Source organism: Hemiscyllium ocellatum, chromosome 2 (genome assembly GCF_020745735.1).
Source record: "Hemiscyllium ocellatum isolate sHemOce1 chromosome 2, sHemOce1.pat.X.cur, whole genome shotgun sequence".
NCBI lineage: Eukaryota > Metazoa > Chordata > Chondrichthyes > Orectolobiformes > Hemiscylliidae > Hemiscyllium > Hemiscyllium ocellatum.
In genome coordinates this window covers 27,528,415-27,549,839 of record NC_083402.1, presented here as the reverse complement: position 1 = coordinate 27,549,839, position 21,425 = coordinate 27,528,415, and the positions used below count along the sequence as shown (strand labels likewise).

The following is a 21,425-nucleotide window of genomic DNA, read 5'->3' as shown; positions in this document are numbered from 1 at the left end:
TTCACCAATGTCTTGGATATCCAAGTCAAGGGCAGTCTCCGTTACCAGTTCAGGGGCTTGGACGTGCTTAGTCAGCCACTAGGGGTGGTCAGGGTCCAGAACTTCTCCTTGCAGAACAGAATGCCAAGCTGCTCACTACCCACCATCTTGGCGGATTCTGCCATCTTGTGGGATGTTTCCACCCAGAATGAGGCAAAGCGCAGGATTGAGTGAGATGAAATTGAGGGCTTACAGCTGGGGCAGTTGGGGGAAACTGGAGAGTGTCTTCAGTGAGTGAATAGGAGGTACAGAGTATCTGCATAGTTGGTGGGGTTGGAGTGAGTAACAGTGAGTGAGTCAAGTGTGGAAGTGGTAGAACATGAGCTTTGGTGGGATGTGTGTGCGTTAGCAGAGATGGAGTATGAGTGGAGTAGCAGAGGGAAGGTGGATGCTGTTACTCTGGTGGAATAGAGAAAATCATTGATCTTCTTCTTTCACTGCTGGGCATTCTGTTAGATGGTTGAGATCGCCCTGACTCGGATGGTAACCTTGGCACGGGCTGGCAGAGTCTGGTATCGTGGTCGCCACCATTGATCCTGAGGGATGCAAATGGTCTTCCTCTACACCACCCCATCCAGCAAGACCTCTAGATCCCTGTCCATCATGCAATGCGCCACTTTCTCCTATTCTGCCACATCCATGACAAAGGTCTATCACCATGCAGGGTCTTTCTGGACTGATAGAGCTTGTCCAGAAACGCAGCTACTTTGTAAAGAAAGCACTGACACCAAGATTGACATTCTATTCCAGGATATATGGTGAGTACGTTTAGGTGCAGTGAGTGACAGAATTGGGCCAGCATTGGATGAGACCATCGCCGTAGGGACCGAGCATAAAGTTAAGGAGGCAGATTTAGGATCAAATAGTGAGAAATCTCACTGGGCCTCACAGCGTCACCTGACAAAATTAACACTCAACTGAAATATGACAAGATTCAGCCCTAAATGTAAAATCATTGTGAGCCGAATATGAACACATGATGGAGCACCACCCAGTGGCTTCTAGGAGTCTGACAGTGGTAAATTTTAAGCATCTGATGATGTGAGTCTGTACAAAATTCCTGTTTTTGGTTTAGATCATTTGGATTTTTGCCTCAAGCAGTTTAGGAACAGACTAGTTCATTCAGACATTTGAGCTTCAAATTAAGGTGCTTCACTCTTAAAAATTTCTTGATTATTACCCAAATGATGGAAGTACACTCATTTAATCAGATTAAATCATAAAATCTCAAAGCACCAAGTCCTCATTGCGTTAATTTGTTGGTCTGTGCCTTTTAGATTAATTCTATGAACATTTTTTGCCCCTGCTAAGGGTGAATTTTATTTTCTGTTCCTAATTGCTCTAGTGTAGTTCGTGCTGGTGAGCAATTTTCTTGAACTGCTGCAGCCTGTGTGGTGAAGGTACTCCCAGAGTGTTAGGTGGGGAACGGCAGGATTTTGATCCAGTCCACTAAAGGGATTTGATTTGATTTATTATTGTCACCTATATTGAGATGGTGAAAAATATTGTTTTGTGTGCTAACCAAACAAATCATACAGTACCTCAGTACAACAGAGTTATGCAGAATATAGTGTTACAGCTACAGAGAAGGTGCAGAGACAGATCAGCTCTATAATGAGAGACCCATTCATAAATCTGATTACGTTGAGGAAGAAGCTGTTTTTGAATCTGTTTGTATGTGTTTTCAAACTTTTGTATCTTCTACACAATGGAAGAGGGTGGTAGAAAGTATAACCAGGTTGGAATGGGTCTTTGATTATGTTGGCTGCTTCTCTGAGGCAGTGGGAAGTGTAGACCAAGTCAGTGGAAGGAAGGCTGGTTTATGTGATGGACTGGGCTGCATTCACAACTCTCTGTAATTTCTTCCAGTCTTGGTAAGAGCTGTTGCCATACTAAACTGTGATGCATTTGGTTAGATTCATAGAACCATACAACACAGAAACAGACTCTTCAGTCCCACCAGTCCATGCTGACCAAAATACCAAACTAAACTAGTCCCACTTGCCTGCACATGGCCCAAATCCTTCCAAACATTTCTTATTTATGTACCAATCTAAATTTCTTTTAACTATTGCAACTTTATCCACATCCACCACTTCCTCTGGAAGTGCATTCCACACATGAACCACTGTTTGTGTAAAAAAAAAATCCCTCATGTCTTTTATAACTCTTTTTCCTCTCACCTTAAGAATACACCCCCTTGTCTTGAAAAACCCCACACTAGGGAAAAGGCCGATGCCATTCACCGTATCTACACCCTCCTGATATTATAAGTCTCTGTAAGGTCACCCTTCAACCTCCAATGCTCCAGCGAAAAAAGTCCCAACCTAACTAGCCTTTCCTTATAACTCAAACCAGGCAACATCCTGGTAATTTTTTAGGATGCTTTGTCTGGTGCAACTGTGAAAATTGGTAAGAGTTATTACGAACATGCCAAATGTCCTTAGGCTTCTAAGGATGGAGAAGCATTGGTATGATTTCTTGATATAGCATCAATATAGATGGACCAGGACAGATTTTCGATGATATTTACTCCTATAACCTTGAAGTTGTCAACCAGCTCCACCTCAGCACCATTGATGCAGAGAGGGGTGTGTCCTCCAATCCACTTCCTGACATCAATGATGAGCTCCTTCATTTTGCTGACATTGAGGGAGAGATTGTTGTCTTCATACCATAAAGGTGATGGTAATATATGTCCAAATTGGGATGGTGTGTGATTTCAGACAGAAACTTGAACACATTCCCATGCTCACATTGCTCTTGTCCTTCAAGGTGGTTGGGGCCATGATTTTGATAATTGATACCAACAAATTTAGGCAGTTTGTTGTTATTTGGAGTAAATAAAATTATGGAAGAAATGCACTAAGAGAGCATTTTCTGCACATGTACTGGTAAAATGGATTTCCACATGATCAATGAAATTTAATGCAGAGAACTTGTGAAATGATACTTTTTTTAGTTGAAAATTTAAAAAGAATGAATCTTATTTAAGAAGAGTCACAGGAAAAGAAAAAACTACAATTTGCCCAACATCCCAATAAGCAGGCACCATCTCCCTGGTTCTATATCCATCCCTGAAACATCTGAATAACAAAGACACTTGCTTCAGATTCTTGTTTGTTGACTTCAGCTCTGCTTTCAACACCATAATTCCAATAAAACCCATCTTTAAACTCCGAGAACTAGGATTCTGCTTCCCCCTCTGCAACTAAATCCTTGACATCCTGACCAGCAGACTGCAGTCAGTAAGAATTGGCAACAACATCTCCTCCACAATAATCTGTAACACCAGCGTCCTGCAAGGCTGCATACTCAACCCCTGACTATACTTCTTATACACTCACGAATATGTGACCGAATTCCACTCTAACTTCATTTACAAATTTGCTGATAACACTATAGTAGTGGATTAGATGTCAAACAATGAGGAAATAGAGTAGAGGAAAGAGAAATACAGCTTAGTGGCATTGTGTAAAGAAAACAATCTCTTTTTCAATGTCAGCTAAAAGAAGGAGCTTGTCATTGACTTCAGGAAGCGGAGTGGAGAACATGCCCCTGTCCGTATGAATGGTGCTTAGGTGGAGGTGGTCAAGAGCTTCAGGTTCCCAGGAGTAAATATCACCAACAATCTATCCTGGTCTATCCACATTGACACTACAGTCAAGAAAGCACCACCAACACCACTATTTCCTCAGGAGGCTACGGAAATTTGGCATGTCCATAATGACTCTTTATAGATGCACCATAGAAAGCATCCTATCTAGATGCGTCACAACTTGTTATGGCAACTGCTCTGCCCAAGACTACATGCAATTTCAAGGAGTGTAAACGTAGCCCAGTCTATCACGAACACCAGCTATCTTTCCATTGACTCTGTCTTTCCTTCCCACTACCTTGGGAAAGTAGCCAACATAATCAAAGATCCGTAACACCCTGGTTATAGAGTTCTTCACCTTCTTCCATCAGGCAGAAGATACAAAAGCTTGAGAACATGTACCAAGAGTTTTAGGAAAAGTTTCTTCCTTGTGTTATCAGACTTATGACTATCCATATATTGGAGTTGATCTTTGTCTGCACATCCTCTGTAACTGTAACAGTATATTCTCCATTCCGCATTCTGTTCTATTACCCTGATGTACTTGTGTAAGGTATGATTTGTCTGGATAGCACAAATAACAAATCTTTCACTGTTTCTCAGTACACGTGACAATAATAAATCAAATCAAAAGAGGGATGGAGAATGCATGTACAAAAATATCACATCAGGGTAAGCCAGTCAAAAAGGCTGTTAAATACCATATTAAGGCTTCGTGTTTAAAACCATTTAATGTATTCTCCTTTCTCCACCCCATACACCTGAAGAAAGGGTGCACCCTACAGTCCTTTTGCCCGCCCCCTGTGTGGGCTCTGACCCCGCCCTATGTGTGCATCGTGACTCCGCCCCCTGTGCCAGTTCTGACACCGCCCCATGTGTGTGCTGTGACCTCGACAGCTGAGCGCGCATGACTTCCTCCCCACTCGGTGTTCTGTGACTCCTCCCCAACGTGCGTGCTCTGACCCGCCCACTGCGTGCACCTTGGTCCCGCCCACTGCCCCCTCTCCCGCCCCTGGACGATCTCCGCCTGAGACCCCGCCCACTGTGAGCGTACCGTCCCGCCCCCTGCGTTCGCACTCTGGCCCCGCCCACCGATTGTGTTCGGGTCCCACCCCCTTTGTGTGCTCGGGCCTCGCCCGTGGAAGTGACGGCTGATGGGAATTTGCGCGCCAAAAAAGGCTGCGCTTGTTGACACAAGCCCGGCGGTTGATATGCGCTGTGTTAAAACTCGCAAGGTTTCATGAAACACCGCCCCTCCCCCCACGGTTTGCTAATCCCCCTTGAGTCCCCCTCCTCTCTTGATAGAGCGCGCTTCTTTTGATGCGCATGCGCGGTGCTGGTGCGTGATGTCATAGCCACAACAGCAACAACTGGGTGGATGTGGTGTCAAAGTGAGTTTTAATCAATCCACGCCGTGGAGGGAGTGAAGGGGAAAACATCCCGGAAGAGAGAAATCTGAGAGTATTCACAGGGTGAAAAAGCAAACACAACATCCCGGTTGGGACCTGAGAGAAGTGTGTGTGTGTGAGAGAGAGAGAGAGAGTGGAGACAGGAAGCTTCATGATGCTTGGCTCTGAGGCTGCAGAGGAGGCAGCGTCCAGTGGGGTCCACATGCAGAAAGATTGCAGCCTGCACACACGTGCCAGGTAAACGATTTGTGATAAATACAGCAACTTACTGGCAATTCCTGCCACTGCCGTAAATCTCAGGAGGTGTATTTACCCGGAACTGAATTTGTTTGATTCTTGAAGTGTCCTTTATCATAACTTCAGGTACAACTAGCAAACTGCGTGTCCACACTTGGAAGGAAGTAAAATGGCAGTTGGCCACCGTAGGTGGATCCCTGGTGTTTGGGGATTTGTTTCTGCTGAGGTTTGATAGGTCCTGAGATGGTTGGTCAATCCACTCTGTGATCCTCAGGCTCTGACGCATGCAGAAGCTGAGGGGTCAGGCAGATGAGGGGGTTTGGAGGTTTCAGTTCACTTTCTCAAGACTTGGATTTGCTGAGAGTCATAGAGATGTACAGCTCGGAAACAGACCCTTTGGTCCAGCTCGTCCATGCTGACCAGACATCCTAACCTAATTAGTCCCATTTGTCAACACTTGGCCCATATCCCTCTAAACCCTTCCTTTTCAAAGAGTCATAGTCATTCAGATGTACAGCATGGAAACAGACCCTTTGGTCCAATTCATCCATGCTGACCAGATATTAAATTAATCTAGTCCCATTTGCTAGCACATGGCCCCCATCCCTCTAAACCTTTCCCATTCATGTACCCATCCAGATGCCTTTTAAATGCTGTAATTGTACCAGCATCCTCCACCACCTCTGGCAGCTCATTCCATACGTGCACTACCCTCATTGTGAAAACATTGTCCCTTAGGTCTTTTTCAAATCTTCACCCTCTCACCCTGAACCTATGCCCTCTTGTTGATGTTTTTTAAAAAATTCATTCATGGGATGAGTCAACTACAATGCTGTGGATCTGAAGTCGCATATAGCCAGAGCAGGTGAGGATGGCAGTGTCCTTCTCTAAAGGACATTAATGAATCAGTTCATATACCCATCCAGATATCTTTTTAAATGTTGTAATTGTACCAGCCTCCACCCCTTCCTCTGTCAGCTCATTCCATTCCTTACTTTCCCAGTAAAGTATCTTAATATGGTTTGCTGCCTTCTCAAATAAACTTCATCCATTTCAGTTGGTCACAAACACCTATGACTCTTGCAAAGATATTTAACCCTGACCTTGTGAACTCCACTAATTTAAAACCACCCAAAGCTGTGGAGTGGTTTAGCAACATAATACCCCTCTTCCATCTTGGATCTATTAGAGTTGCTACAGTGTGGAATCAGGTCCTTTAGCCCAACAAGTCCACATTGCCTCTCCGAGGAGTATCTCACCCAGACTCATTACCCTACATTTCCCCTGATGAACACACCTAACCTACACATCCATGAACGCTATGGGATAATTTAGCTTGGCCAATTCGCCTAAGCTGCACGTCTTTGGATGGTGGGAGGAAATTGTAGCACCTGGAGGAAACCCACGCAGATGCTGGGAGAATGTGTAAACTTCACACAGTCACCCAAGGCTGGAATCGAACCTGGGTCCCTGGCACTATGAACCACTGTGCCACCACGAATGGTAGCTCAGTTGGGACTTGAGAGAGAATTTCCTGTGTGGTTGTCATTGAGAAATTACATTGAAAATTGCATGCTCCTTATTTTAGAGATGTTTGTAGTCATAGACTGGTACACCTTTCACAGCATGGTAAGAGGCTCATTGTCTCTACACTGGTCGTCAAGCACGTAACTACTTAGTTCTGTTTTGCTGGACTTGCATAGTCTTGTATCTTATGGAATCAAGTGATCGTCTAAATGTCGTGACTGTTTCTGCCTTCACCACAGTTTCTGGCACTGAATTAGATACGCGTGACATAGAGGTAAAAACGTTTCTTTCTTAAATCCCCTCCAAACCTCCCATCCTTTACTTTAAATCTGTCCCCCTCCCCTCAATCAAGTACCCCCATCAGCCTTCCTGGTTGAAGGCAAATAACCCCTGTCTATCAAGTTTCTTTTCATAACTGAAAGGTTCCAGTCCAGGCAGCATCCTGGTAATCTCTTCTGTGCTCTCTCTATTGCAATTACATCCTTTATGATGCATGGCAACCAGACATGCACACAATACTCCAGCTGTGGCCTAATTGAAGTCTTCTACAGCTACATCATTACCTCACTGCTCCTGTAATCACTACCTTTGCTAAGGAAGGCAAGTATCCCATATGACCAACTTGTCTACTTCTAACCCTCTGCACTTCCAAGTATTCTACCATTGACACTGTATTCCTTTGCCTTGTTGGTCCTCCCAAAATGCATCACTTTACACTTTCAGGATTAAGTTCCACCTGCCATTGTTCAGCCCATCTGACCAGCCTGTTTATATCATACTGTAGTCCAAGGCTTACTTCCTTGCTGTTTACCATGTCACCTAATTTTCATGCATGTGCCAAGGCAGGCTGATTAGAAGGCTAACCTTTGTTCTCTGGGACTTAATGATCTTCGATAGAACTCATTTAGGACCTACATCTCTCAACTGTCATGACCTATGTTCCATGTCACTTTCCTGCCTCCTCATACCTCACAAATCCAACCATGTTCCCTTATTCTCCATGTCCCTCCATGATCATGCATCCCTCTTCCAAACTCCTGCATGTTCTCCATATCTTCTGTGGTATGTTATTATAACAACACTTCCAGGAGTGATTGTCCATAGCTATTTCTCCAGTTTCCACAATGAGTAGAACTTACTTTCATTTTCATTTCAAAGACATGGATACTAAGCAGAACTGTTAACTAATTAGTAGCAATGTTACTTAAACACAGCGAAAATCTCATTCACAAAACCCATTAGAAAAAATTTGAATCTCATGATCTGTTGAAAGAATGAACAAATGTTTCATCACCAGCGTCAATCTCTCACTTATCGGTATAATTGATTGTTCACTTAGGAAAATCCTTTTCACTTTGTGGGTTCTGTGGGTTCTTGCATCCCTAATAATCCCGATCCTAGAGCCACATCTCCAGTCACTCTGGAGGGGGAAGCATTCTTTGGTCTTGTGATTATTGCCATTACTACTTATGGTTCCTTTTCAATACTACTTCTGCTGGGTGTTCTTGAAGCATTGTGTTCCTTTATTCAGGAGTTTCTTCCATTGGTTGTTTCTGAATAACGATCTCCCATGTGTTCACATCAATGTTGTATGTTTTGAGGAAAGCTTTTGGGAATCTTTGAAATGTTTCCTTTGCTTTCTTGTTTGAGTGTCTTCCTTGAGTTGGGTGAAGAAACAGATTTACATTAGTATTTGGAACTCTGGCATCCTAAGCATGTGGTTGGCCCATTGGAATTTGTTGTAGGTAAATCACCACAAGTTACCATTTAATTATTAAGAAATATCACAGATAATCAATTACTGAAACCTAGGCCATTAACTGTTGAAATTCCTGGACCATAAATGCCTGCAGCAGCTTTTATCAAACATTTTTGCTTCCTGTTTTTCCCTTTGATGGTATAATCCTCTTAATCAAACAACTTCTGAACAATTCCTTATTAATGCTAAGTAAAGGTTTTGGACACCATGATGGTTACTGAATACTGAGAGATTCAAAATAACAGGTACCAATTCATGATGGACATTTTTCTACAAGATATTAGTTGCACTTCACATAACTGATCTTCCTGTGGGGCCTCCTTTACTTACAGGGCACCCTTAAAAGGAATTTTCAGTCACTTCCAATGTAAGTGCAAGTGTGACCTGAAGTTCTGTGCAAATCATCACAAATGGCTTTGACTTCAATGCTGCATGTAAAATTAATGCTTGAAGTTGTGAGCAGAGGCATCTGCCAATGCTGATGATGTGCACATCAGTGTTTAGAACATAAAATAGTATAGCACAGTACGGGCCCTTTAGCCCTCGATGTTGTGCTGACCTTTTATCCTACTCTAAGATCAAACTAGCTCACAAACCCTTCATTTACTATCATCCATGTGCCTATCCAAGAATAGCTTAAACATCCTTGATGTATCTGACTCTACTACCACTGCTGGTAGTACGTTCCACACACCACCACTCTGTGTAAAGAACCGATGTCTGATATCTCCCATAAACCTTCCTCCAATCACCTTAGAATTATGTCCCCTTGTGCCAGCCGTTTCCATTGTAGGAGAAAGTCTCTGACTATTCACTCTGTCAATGCCTTTCATCATCTTATACACCTCTATCAAGTCACCTCTCACCCTTCTTTGCTCTAATGAGAAAAGCCTTAGCTCACTCAACCATTCTTAATCAGACATGCCCTCCAGTCCAGGCAGCACCCTGGTAAATCTCCTGTGCGCCCTCCCTAAAGCTTTCACATCCTTCCTATAATGAGGCGACCAGAACTGAATACAATATTCCAAGTGTGGTCTAACCAGGACTCTGTAGAGCTGCAGCATGACCTCGCGGCTCTTAAACTTAATCCCCCTGCTCATGAAAGCCAACACACCATATGCCTTCTCAACAACCCTATCAACTTGGGTGGCAACTTTGAGGGATCTATGGACATGGACCCCAACATCCCTGCATTCCTCCACACTGCCAAGAATCCTGCCTTTAATCATGTGTTCTGCATTCAAATTCAACCTTCCAACCGTGTCACATTTTTCCTGGTTGAACTCCATCTGCCACTTCTCAGCCTAGCTCTACATCCTGTCAATGTCCCATTGCAACCTACAACAACCCTCCACCCTGTCCACCACTTGACCACCCTTCGTGTCATCGACAAACTTACTAACCCAGCCTTCCACTCATCCAAATCATTTATAAAAATCACAAAGAGCTGAGGTCCCAGAACAGATCCCTGTGAAACACCACTGGTCACTGAGCTCCAGACTGAATACTTTCCATCAGTTACCACCATCTGTCTACTATGGGCCAGCTAATTCTGTATCCAGACAGCCAAGGTTCCTTGTATCCCAAGCCTTCTTGCTTTCTGACATGAGCCTACTATGGGGAACTTTATCAAATGCCTTGATAAAATCCATGTGCACCACATCAACTGCTCTGCCTTCATCAATGTGTTTTGTCACACCCTCAAAGAATTCAATAAGGCTTGTGAGGCATGACCTGCCCCTCACAAAGCCATGCTGATTATCTCCATTCAAACTATGATTTTCCAAGTAATCATAAATCCCATCTCTCAGAATCCTCTCCAGTAATATGCTCACCACTGACTTAAAACTGACTGGTCGGTAATTCACAGGATTATCCCTGTTCCCTTTCTTGAACAAGTGAGTAACATTTGCCACTCTCCAATCATCTGGCATTACTCCAGTGGACAGTGAGAGTGCAAAGATCATCACCAAAGGTGCAGCAATCTTTTCCCTCGCTTCCCATAGCGACCTTGGGTGTGTCCCCTTGGGTCTGGCCTTATCTTTACATTTTCAAAATTTTCAGCACAACCTCCTTCTTAACATCAATCTGTTTGAGCAGATCACCCTGTTTCATGTGTCCTCACAAATGACAAGGTCCCTCTTAGAAGTAAATACTGAAGCAAAGGACCTCGCCTACCACCTCTGAAGCATTAAGGACCTCGCCTACCACCTCTGACTCCAGGTACAAGTTCCCTCCACTATCCTTGATCGTCCCTTGCCTTGCTCTGGCCACCCTCTTGTTCCTTGCATTAGTGTAGAATGCCTTAGGGTTTTCCTTAATTCTACCCACTAAAGCTTTTTCATGCCCCCTTCTAGCTTTCCTGAGTCCATTCTTCAGTTCCTTCCTGGCTACCTTGTAACCCTGTAGAGCCCTGTCTGGTCCTTGCTTCCTCAACCTTAATTAAGCTTCCTTCTTCCTTTTGACTAGATCCCTTGTCACCCATGGTTGCTTACCCTACCATCCCTTCCTAGCCTCAGTGGGACAAGTGCTGCCTAAACAACCTCCACATTTCTGTCGTGTATGTTCCTGAGGACATCTGTTTCCAATTTAGGTACCCCAGTTCCTGCCCAATAGCATTGTAATCACCCCTCGCCCATTTAAATACTTTCCCATACCTTCTGTTACTATCTCTCTCTCTCTCCATGATGATATTAAAGTCAGGGAATTGTGATCACTATCACTGAAATGCTCTCCCACTGAGAGATCTGACGCTTGGCCTGGTTCGTTGCCAAGCACCAAATCCAAGATGGCCTCCCCTCTAGTTGGCCCATCTACATATTGAGTCTGGAATCCTTCCTGGACACACCTGACATAAATGCGCTCCATCTAAACTTCTTGAACTAAGGAGGTTCCAAGTTAAAGTCACCCATGACAACAGCCCTGTTACTTACACCAAGATCTGTCTCCCAATCTGTTTCTCAATGTCTGTGTTGCTATTGGATGATCTGTATAAAACTCCCAATGAAGTGACTACTCCTTTTTCTGTTTCTGATTTTCACCCATACTGAGGCAAAACCTCGATGACTTCTCTTTCAGCTGCTGTGATAGTCTCCCTGATTAGCCATGCTACTCTCCCACCACTTTAACCCTTGTCCATTCCTTTTGAAACATCTAAACCCTGGAACATCCAACAGCCATTCCTGCCCCTGTGATATTCAAATCTCTGTGATGGCCACAACATCATGGTTCCAAGTAGTGATCCATGCTCTGAAGTTCATCATCCTTATTCCTAATACTACTTGTGTTAAAATAGACACACTTCAACCCATCACACTGACTGTGACTTTGCCCTATCAACTGTCTATTCCTCCGCTGCACACTGTATCTGGCTGTTCATTAGCTACTCCATCCTCCGATCCATAGCTCCGGTCGCCACCCCGCTGCCAATTAGTTTAAACCTTCCTGAAGAGCTCCAGCAAACCTCCCGCCTAGGATATTGGTACCCCACTATGTCCAATTCCACTGAGCATGGATCCTGAATGCTGACTTCATACTTCACTTGCAAAAGCCAAGCCAGCAATACAATTACAGTGAGCAGCTTCAGTTTATCTGAAGCTCAAAAACAAACAATCAAGGCAGTTTCTGCTCAGTTTACACAGGTCTTTTAATCTGAATTTTAATACTCCAAAATTTCTACTCATCAAGATTGTTGCCTGTGAAATGTTTTATTTATACACTTCAATCAATTTATTACTCCAAAAACATTTAACCAGGGCACTCTTACCTTATCAGATGAACAGAGAACTGCAATTAAAACGTAGTTTTGTTCCTGCTCTGACTCTTGCTTTCTTGGGCTAATCATGGGGATATGGGAATCGACTGCGTTTGTGGTCTGGCTTTTGCTAAATTCCCATTCCAGTCCCTCAGTCTGAGGTGTGTCAGAAAAGCACATCACACATTTGTCTGACATTCCAGGAGATAGGTCTTAGCCCTTATTGTGACTGACTCTAGGGTTTACCAATACCCTTAACTAACTTAGCTTCAAATTCTGCCGTTTGTTTGTCTCCCTTTTTTAAACACCTGGTTTATAGTCCACTTACTGGTCAGTTGCCTGTTTTCTCATTTATGTTGTTGGATTTCCATTAAATTATTATCTTAACTTTAAGTTTGTACCAGATTGATTATAGATGGATACAAGGAATCTTTATCTAAGTATGGTAGAGGTGCGCTGGGGTTGGGATCATTGTCATATTCCCTGCCCTGAACTGAAGAATGTGCAGTTTCATCCTCAATCAGTCACCAACTGGGATCACTCCTTTTGTCCCCTAATTTTTGTCTGGGTCCCAAAGTACAGAGAAACCCTTTCTGGATGGAAAGTTGTGATTGCAAGATATCAATCTCTTGTTGGCCTTTAGATTGTCCCTCAAGCTATGTATTTTTTTGTAGATATTTTTATTGAAATTTAACATTTTTGCAAATTTACAAAAATAAACAAAACTCTCAAATACAAACATTGATGTACAATTAAATCATATATACAATAGTCATAATTTAACAAAGAAAAGAGAAAGAAAGAAAACAAAAAGAGAAAAAAAAAGAAACGAAAAAAGAAAGAAAAAAAAACTCAACTTTTACTAATCTAACCTATAACTAACCAGAGTGTATACCTAAGTCTCTTACATGCTCGGAATGTATAAACATCAAATATAATAAAACCCGTATTCGCGCAGGATTCCTCTCCCAAGGGGCCCCGGAGCAGCCCGGTCTGAAATCTTCACTAAATAAAAGCCCTTGTTAGGATAGCCGAAATATCTGCATTTATATAATTCAAAAAGGGCTGCCATATTTTATAAAATAATTCAGTCTTTCGGTGCACCATATTTGTGAGGAAGTCAAGGGGGATATATTCCATAATTAATCTGTGCCAATTTGAAAGTCCAGGGGGGCCCTCAGCCACCCAGTTCACCAAAATATTTTTCCTTGCACAGAAAGAGAGAATAGAAAATAGTCTCTTCCCATGCATATCCAGAGATGAGATGTTCGAAAAGCCCAAAAGGAGAGATACAGGGTCCACCCTAATTTCCGTTCCTAAAATTTCTGTCAGGGTATTTGCCACTTTAGTCCAGTATCTGCGGATTTTCTGACAAGTCCACAGACAATGTGCAAGAGTACCCACCTCTATTTTGCATTTGGGACACATTGGAGATGCTCCTGCCTTAAATTTTGCCAGTCGAGCCGGAGCTATATGGGCCCTATGAAGTATCTTTAGTTGGATAGCCTGAGTTCTGTTACAGATAGCAATTCTTCTAGCATTTTCCCAAATGTCATTCCACATATCCTCAGAGATTTCTAGCCCCAAGTCCTGCTCCCATGTTTTAAGCAGGTCATCCATGTCTCCTGAGACTCCATCATGTAGCAAATGGTATATAGTACTAACGGAGGATGACCCCGCTGGTCGTAAGACATTACGTTCTCTGTCTGATTTATAAAGACTATCTATTAATGTAGTCTTCCTCTGTATATAATCTCGAACTTGGAAGTATCGAAAGAGATCCCCATTAGGTATTCCGAATTTCAGACGCGGCTGCTCAAAGGACATCAGGATCCCATCTTTAAATAGGTCCCCTAAGCATGAGATGCCCCTGGATCTCCAGAGTTTAAAGGTGGCATCTGTAATCCCCGGTTGGAATCCCCATGCGCCTACTATTGGTGCATGGGGGGATGTTTTATGTGAGTTACCCTCATTTTGCCGCATTATATTCCAGGCCTTAATTGTGTTTAATATTATGGGATTTTTACTGTGGTCTGTAATGATTTTCCTCTTATCTGAAAATAAAAGGTTAATAAGTGGGTATTTTACTTGGGAGGCTTCGATATCCAGCCAAATTGATTGTGGATCAGCTGAAACCCAATCAGCTATGTAACTTAGTAGGGAGCTTAACTGATATTTCCTAAAGTCTGGGAAGTCCAGTCCTCCCCTTGCCTGTGGAAGCTGTAGCTTCTTCAGCTTAATAAGGGGCCGTCTATGGTTCCAAATAAAGGAGCCCAACCAGCCATATAATTTACGTAGGGCTAGCCTTGGCAGCATCAGCGGGAGCATTCTCATAGGATATAAGAGACGGGGCAGAACATTCATTTTAATTAATGCTATTCTCCCTAGCCAGGAAGTCGGAAGGTCTCTCCATCGCTGGAGGTCCTGCCTTATCCTTTCCATTAATTGTACAAAATTAGCCCTATACAGCTGATCAAATACTGGCGTGATAAAAATACCTAAATATAAGAAGCCCTCCAGGGACCAACGGAAGGGAAAAGGGGATCCGTCCATTAAGTGGGGTATCATAGCCAGACCACCCATTGGCATGGCTTCCGATTTTGAAAAATTAATTTTATAGCCTGAGAATGCACTAAATGTATTAATAACTTGAATTAGACGAGGCACTGACATTAAAGGATTACTGAGGAATAAGAGAACGTCATCTGCATAGAGGGTAATTTTGTGTTTACCTGTACCAATCCTTGGGGCCGTTATATTAGGATCAGTCCGGATGGCTTCTGCTAATGGTTCGATTATCAGTGTAAACAACAATGGTGAGAGAGGACATCCTTGACGGCAGCCCCTACCCACACTGAAGCCATCCGATCTTAACCCATTAGTAAAAACAGCTGCTTTGGGGTCATTATACAATGTTGAAACCCATTTGGTAAACACCTGTCCAACGCCAAACCTTTCCAATGTGTAAAATAAATATGACCATTCAACCCTATCAAATGCCTTTTCCGCATCCAATGAAATTACTACTCCTGGTATCTTTCCCTGATGACAGGCTTGGATCATATTCAAGACCCTTCTGATATTATTGGATGATCTGCGGCCCTTAATAAATCCCGTCTGGTCCTCCTTTATAATATATGGCAGTACCCTTTCTAGTCTTAGTGCTAACATTTTTGAGAGAATTTTAAAGTCTACATTTGGTCAGGATATTGGTCTGTAAGATGCACAATCTTCTGGGTCTTTTCCTTTTTTGAGGATAAGAGAAATATTTGCTTCTTTCAGCGTGGGCGGGAGACAGACCTGACTATGCGCAAAATTATACATATCCATAAGTGGGTCAACCAATATTCCTGTAAATTCTTTATAGAATTCAGCTTGAAAACCATCCGGGCCCGGTGCTTTTCCGCTCTGAAGTTGCCTAATTGCCTCAAGTATTTCTTGGACTGTTAAAGGGGTATTTAGGGCCGACACCTGTTCCGGAGTCAGGCCCGGGTAGGTCAAATTTTTAAAAAATGACTGCATCCTCCTAATCCTATCTTCACAATCCTGCGATCTATATAGTTCAGAATAAAATTCTTTAAAGGTCGCATTGATCTTTTTATGATCATGAGTCAGGGTACCTGTACTTTCCTTGATGGTCGGAATAGTTTGAGGGGCTTTCTTTTTCTTTGCAAGAAATGCTAAGTATCTACCCGGTTTGTCGCCATATTCATATAATCTTTGTTTCGCAAGTAATATTTCCCTTTTAGCCGTTTGAGTAAGCGTGGTGTTTAAAGCTGTCCTAAGAGCTGTAATCCTCTGCAATTTTGTGTTAGAAGGTCTATCAGCGTATGCTGTTTCGGCTGCTTTTAGGCGAGCTTCGAGCAGACGCTGTTGCTCTCCCTTCATTTTCCTCTGGGTCGCTGAATAGGAGATGATCAAACCTCGTGCATAAGCTTTGATGGTCTCCCACATCATTGACGGATTGCTAGCCGTACCAGTATTAATTTCTAAAAAAGTTTTAAGTTCTTGGGAGAAGTACTTAAAAAATTTGCTACCTTTTATCAGGAAGGGGTCCATACGCCAATGCCGAGCGGATGTCCCATTGTTCTTTACCTTAGTTTCCATGTATACAGCGGCATGGTCAGAGATTGCTATAGTACCTATTTTACAGGTTGCTATAGAATTTAGAAAAATCGATGGGGCAAAAAACATATCAATTCTTGTGTGACATTTATGTGGATTAGGGTAGAAAGAAAAATCTCTACCCTGTGGATGGAGACATCTCCATACATCTACCAATCCTAATTCTTTATTCGGGTCCGCCAGTTGTCTAGATCTGGGAGATACTCCAGCGGCACTCTTGGGAATCCTGTCTATTTCCGGATCCATAATACAATTAAAGTCTCCCCCTATAATTGTATGACGGGCACCAAAGGCCATCAGTTTTGAAAAAGCTTCCGTTATGAATTTAAAGGGGTGTGCCGGGGGGCAGTATACATTTTAGATCCCATATTCCTCTCCATTTATGAGGGCTTTAATCAAAATATATCGTCCAGATTCGTCTTTTATCTGATTTAGAATTTTCAAAGGGACGTTCTTCCGGACAAGGATAACGACTCCCCTGCTTTTTGAATTAAAAGAGGAAAAAAAGGCCTGATCAAATCCGCCCTGTCGTAATTTTAAGTGTTCTTTATCTGACAGGTGTGTCTCCTGTAGGAGAGCTATATCAACTCTCTCCTTCTTAAGATTTGATAATATTTTCTTCCTTTTAACTGGCGAATTACTCCCCCTGACATTCCAGGTGCACCACTTAACCGACTGTTCAGCCATAATCATCTGGGCAGATCCGAGACCCCTCGGGAGGGGAAACCCTATCTAGAACATCCCGAGCATGGAGCATACAAGATTTACAAAAGTAAAGACTCTCTGATACACTCAAAACAATATAACAAAAAACTCTTTCTAAGTATAAAAGATATAAAACATTCCGAATTGGAGATTTTCTCCCTTGTTCCCAGGGAGCGTCACTTCCTCTCCCACAGTCCATCTTACCCTCTTCCAACCAGTGCCCCACCCTTGACCCAGGTGTTCCTCAATAAAATGAGGAGAATTCAAATATAATATAAAGCTAGAGTTAACAGTGAACACCCCACCCCCACCCCCACCCACATCTAAATATATTTGGGAATATTAATACCATATATAACTATAAGATTACAATCTCAACATGTAATACTTAAATATAATACCACAAAATAACAGGGGAAAGAAAAACAACCCCGCTCCTAAAAACAGAAGTAAAATAGAATAAGGTAACCACCTCTCCCCATCAACATTAACCAAACGCCCCAACATATATATATATATATACATACACACATAGGGGGAAAGATAAGAAAAGATGAAGGGATGTAAACCAAAATAATGGGAAAGGCAGACCAGCGTCCACAATCTCATACAGTTTATTTAAGAGAGTCCAAGAATTCCTTAGCCTTCTCCGGTGATCCGAAGTTATATATGGATCCTTTGTGGCTAAGGCGTAGCGTCGCTGGATATCGTAAGGAGTACTGAATATTTAAGTCCCTTAAACGCTTCTTCGCCTCATCGAATGCCTTCCTCTTTCGGACCAAAGCTGGGGAGAAGTCCTGGAACAGCATGATCCTGGATCCTTTGTGGGTCATAGCTTGGGGATCTTTTCCCAGATTTCTTGAGGCTTCCAGGAGCATCTGCCTCTCCCTATAGCTCTGCAGCTGGAACAGGACCGGGCGTGGGCGCTGGGTTGAGCCGGGCCCACGTACTGTGACCCGGTAGGCCCATTCTACCCTTACCTGGCCTGATCCATTATGCAGATTTAAAAGTTGTGGCAGCCAATGCTCTAAGAATGCTGTCAGCTGACCTCCCTCTTCCTGCTCGGGCAGGCCCAACGACCGAATATTTTTTCTACGACATCGATTTTCGAGATCATCAATGTGGTTTTCTAGGTTCTGGACTCGATTCTCGAGAAAACGGATGTGGTCGGCTGCCGATTTTATCGCAGTCTCTGAGGCTGCGGCCTTCGACTCCACCTCTCTGACTCGGCACTCCAATTCCTGAATGTCTCTGCCCTGCTTCTGCAGCTCGGCTGATGGTGCTTCTCTGCTCTGCCGAGACTCATCGATAAAAGCATCAATCTTCGCCTCCCACCTGGCAAACATCTCCTCAAAGCTCATCTTCATTGGTAAATCTCCTGAAGTAGCTGAAGACACCTTTGTTGCAGCTGAAGAGGGAGAGGGTGGGGGAGGGGTCCCAGCTTTCTTAGAGCCGCCTGTTCCCTTCCCTTTACTCATTTTCCAGCTAGTATTAGACTATTTAAATGTACTAATAGGTAACTATTTAAGGTTAACAACTATTATAAATGGTTTAGTGAGTGTGGTGGGGGTGGATAGCCCACTTTGCCCAAGTTTTGGGTAGAGCACTGTGGACTCAATCTTGCTGGGTCGCCGCCATCTTGGATCCCCCTCAAGCTATGTTTGATGCAGTACTTTGTTGATGTCTGGAAATCTTTACATTCACCCTCTAGTTTCTTAACATCTGACTCCAAAACCTGCCTCCATGCTTTTTTTTGGTATTTCTGTTCAATGTCTCAAATTGACTTTGATCATTTGAGACATTGAGAAGATTGCCAATTTTCTCTTGATTGGCCATCTCTGAGGATTTAACTTTCCCTTTAACTCAGTGATTTCCAACTGGAAAATAGCCTTTTCCTGACCGTCTCGAGGGCATTGTTTCTGTTTTAGCTCTGCATTTTCAAACTTCAACTGACTTACCTCAGCATTTCTCTGTTTTAACGTATACTTCACGTACCAACTTTCTACAAAAACAACAAATTCCCATCAGCCCGTCCTCTTTGGGTGTGCACTTTTCCCTTGGACTTTCTAACAGACTCTGACAAATGATTCAGTGCAGTGGGACTTGTAACATCACAAGCTTCCAAAAACTCTATCCATTTCTTATTCAAATATTCCTTAACCAAGCTCTCCCATTCAGATCGATTGTCTGGCATGATTTCAAAGCTGAATTCAATAATACAAAAATTTAAATGTTCTGATTTAAATCTGAAAATTTGTTACATTTTGAATTCCTGGCTGTCACATGGGGCAGCTGCCTCGTAAATTGGGCTCTGGCAGGATTTCCAAGAATACAAGACTGATAGGTTCAACTTCAGAACAATTTAAAAGTCACTTCTTATAAAAGCCCACCCAGGGACGTAAGTTGCTTGGATAAATCACCTTTAATTCAGCTATTTCTTAAGAAATCTCAACAGACAGTCAAGTACTGAAATAATGATTGAAACTTTATTGCATGTAGCAACCAAAGTAAAACTCCTCAAGTAAGCAAGTTAAGCCTCACAACCCAACTTGGCTTTTACGCAGTAATGATGGAATCTGGCCAGCATTTCACCAACAATGTCTCCAGAAGTTTCCAGAGTTTGATCCTTGTGCACTGTTTTTCTTCAAAGTTCTGCTCCTGACTTGATCTAATGTTGGATTCTTATACAATTTTCTAACCTTTAAGTTTGTGGTGTGACATTATTGATGATTCAGTAGAATTATTCGTCACCAACTTTGATTACACCATCAGAGAGCTCAAGTCTGTAGCATGCCTTCTCATCAGAAGTAGCTGCTCTGCTCCTTGATACTTTTGGGTTTGGTGTCTGTTTAAACCACATCTTTTCCTGCAGTTAACCATTTAAATTATTATGCAGGCCAATCCATGTCCTTTGTAGCAATAAACCATCCAGTTTATCATGCAGGTGTCATAGCAGTTTTTTTATGTAATCTGGCCAAAACATGGCTCATTGCTTTTAGTCTCTGTGTAACAACATGTCTTTGTCCTTTTCATCTTGGGTAAAAGGTCATTCCAGAAAGCTGATTCTTTCAACCATGAAGTTATTAAAGATGTGAAGTTTACATTGCCACAAGTTGGTTTTAGATGATTATGACCTCTCTTGGTACTGTTAGCTGTTTCAAGGATGCTGATATTAGTACATCTGTCTCCCAACTGATGTGTAGAATCTGTCTCACAATATAGATTGTACTTCCCAAGGTGGAATTCATATGTAGTTCAAGTTTCAGAGCCATGTAGAACAATCAGAGGATGACTGTGTTATACACAAGGCTCTTGGTTTCAGCATGGATGTCACAGACATCAAAGACTCATTTTTAGATGCCCAAAGATGGTGCTTACAGATTTGATGTCTTTGATTCAATGTCAGCCTTAGATGAGAGGTAGCTTCCCAGTTAAGCGGAATGTTCCATGTCCGGGAAGGTTTCTCTGCTGATCTTAATGGAGACATAGACTGGGATGGGTTGACAAAGGCTTCGAATCTTCTTGAGGATGGAGTAAGATCTGTCCTTCAGTTTGCTTCTGCAAAGTCATTAAATGAGGTTTGAAGATTCTCTTCCAAAAAATGGAGCGATAACATTGTCATTCACATACTGAAGTTCTTGTAAGCAAGATTAGTATTGTTTTCTTCGCATTTCAACCAGTTAGGTTGTAAAGTTTTCTGTCCATCCTATAGCCAATGTCTACACCACTGGGAAGTTTCATCTTGACAAGATGAAGAATGGTGAAAATGAAGATGGCAGCAAGGGTAGGGATGATGATATATTCCTGTCTTGGCCCCAGAGGATTCTGTGATTTACCGTTAGTGAGAACTGTCACTTACATCTCCTTGCAGAGGAGATGTAGGATGTTGATGAATTTAACTTGGCAGCCAATCTTTGACAGACTCATTTTGATTGACTCAGTCAAAAGCCTTGGTCAGATCGATTGAAGGTCATGTCGAGTGGTTAGTGTTATTCCTGGCATTTCTGTTGGAGTTGCTGAGCAGTGAAAATTAACTTACCACTCCAAAGACCTTTCATCACCTCTTAAAGCTGTCAGTCAAAATGCCAAGTAACCCACTTACTGAGATAAGTGGTTTTGGCCCTTTTGAAATACAACTGTCAAACAATTGAATATACTGAAATTGCAAAAAGAAATGCCTAATGGTTTTTTAACTAAGCTGCATCTGATGGTCCATCAGTTGATGCACTCAAGTAGTAAATGTCCATTTTTAACCTTTTAAGTGAAACTACA

General features: G+C 42.6%; 1 protein-coding gene across 1 annotated transcript in view; it reads left to right on the top strand.

The window, feature by feature from the left end:
- Positions 1 to 4,981: 4,981 nt before the first annotated feature.
- dctd (dCMP deaminase) overlaps positions 4,982 to 21,425 on the top strand; it is a 71,420-nt gene continuing 54,976 nt past the window's right edge. The window contains exon 1 of the mRNA XM_060835119.1: positions 4,982 to 5,283. Within this exon, the coding sequence (XP_060691102.1) occupies positions 5,198 to 5,283 (86 nt within the window). The 5' untranslated portion in view covers positions 4,982 to 5,197. The remainder of the gene's footprint in view (positions 5,284 to 21,425) is intronic.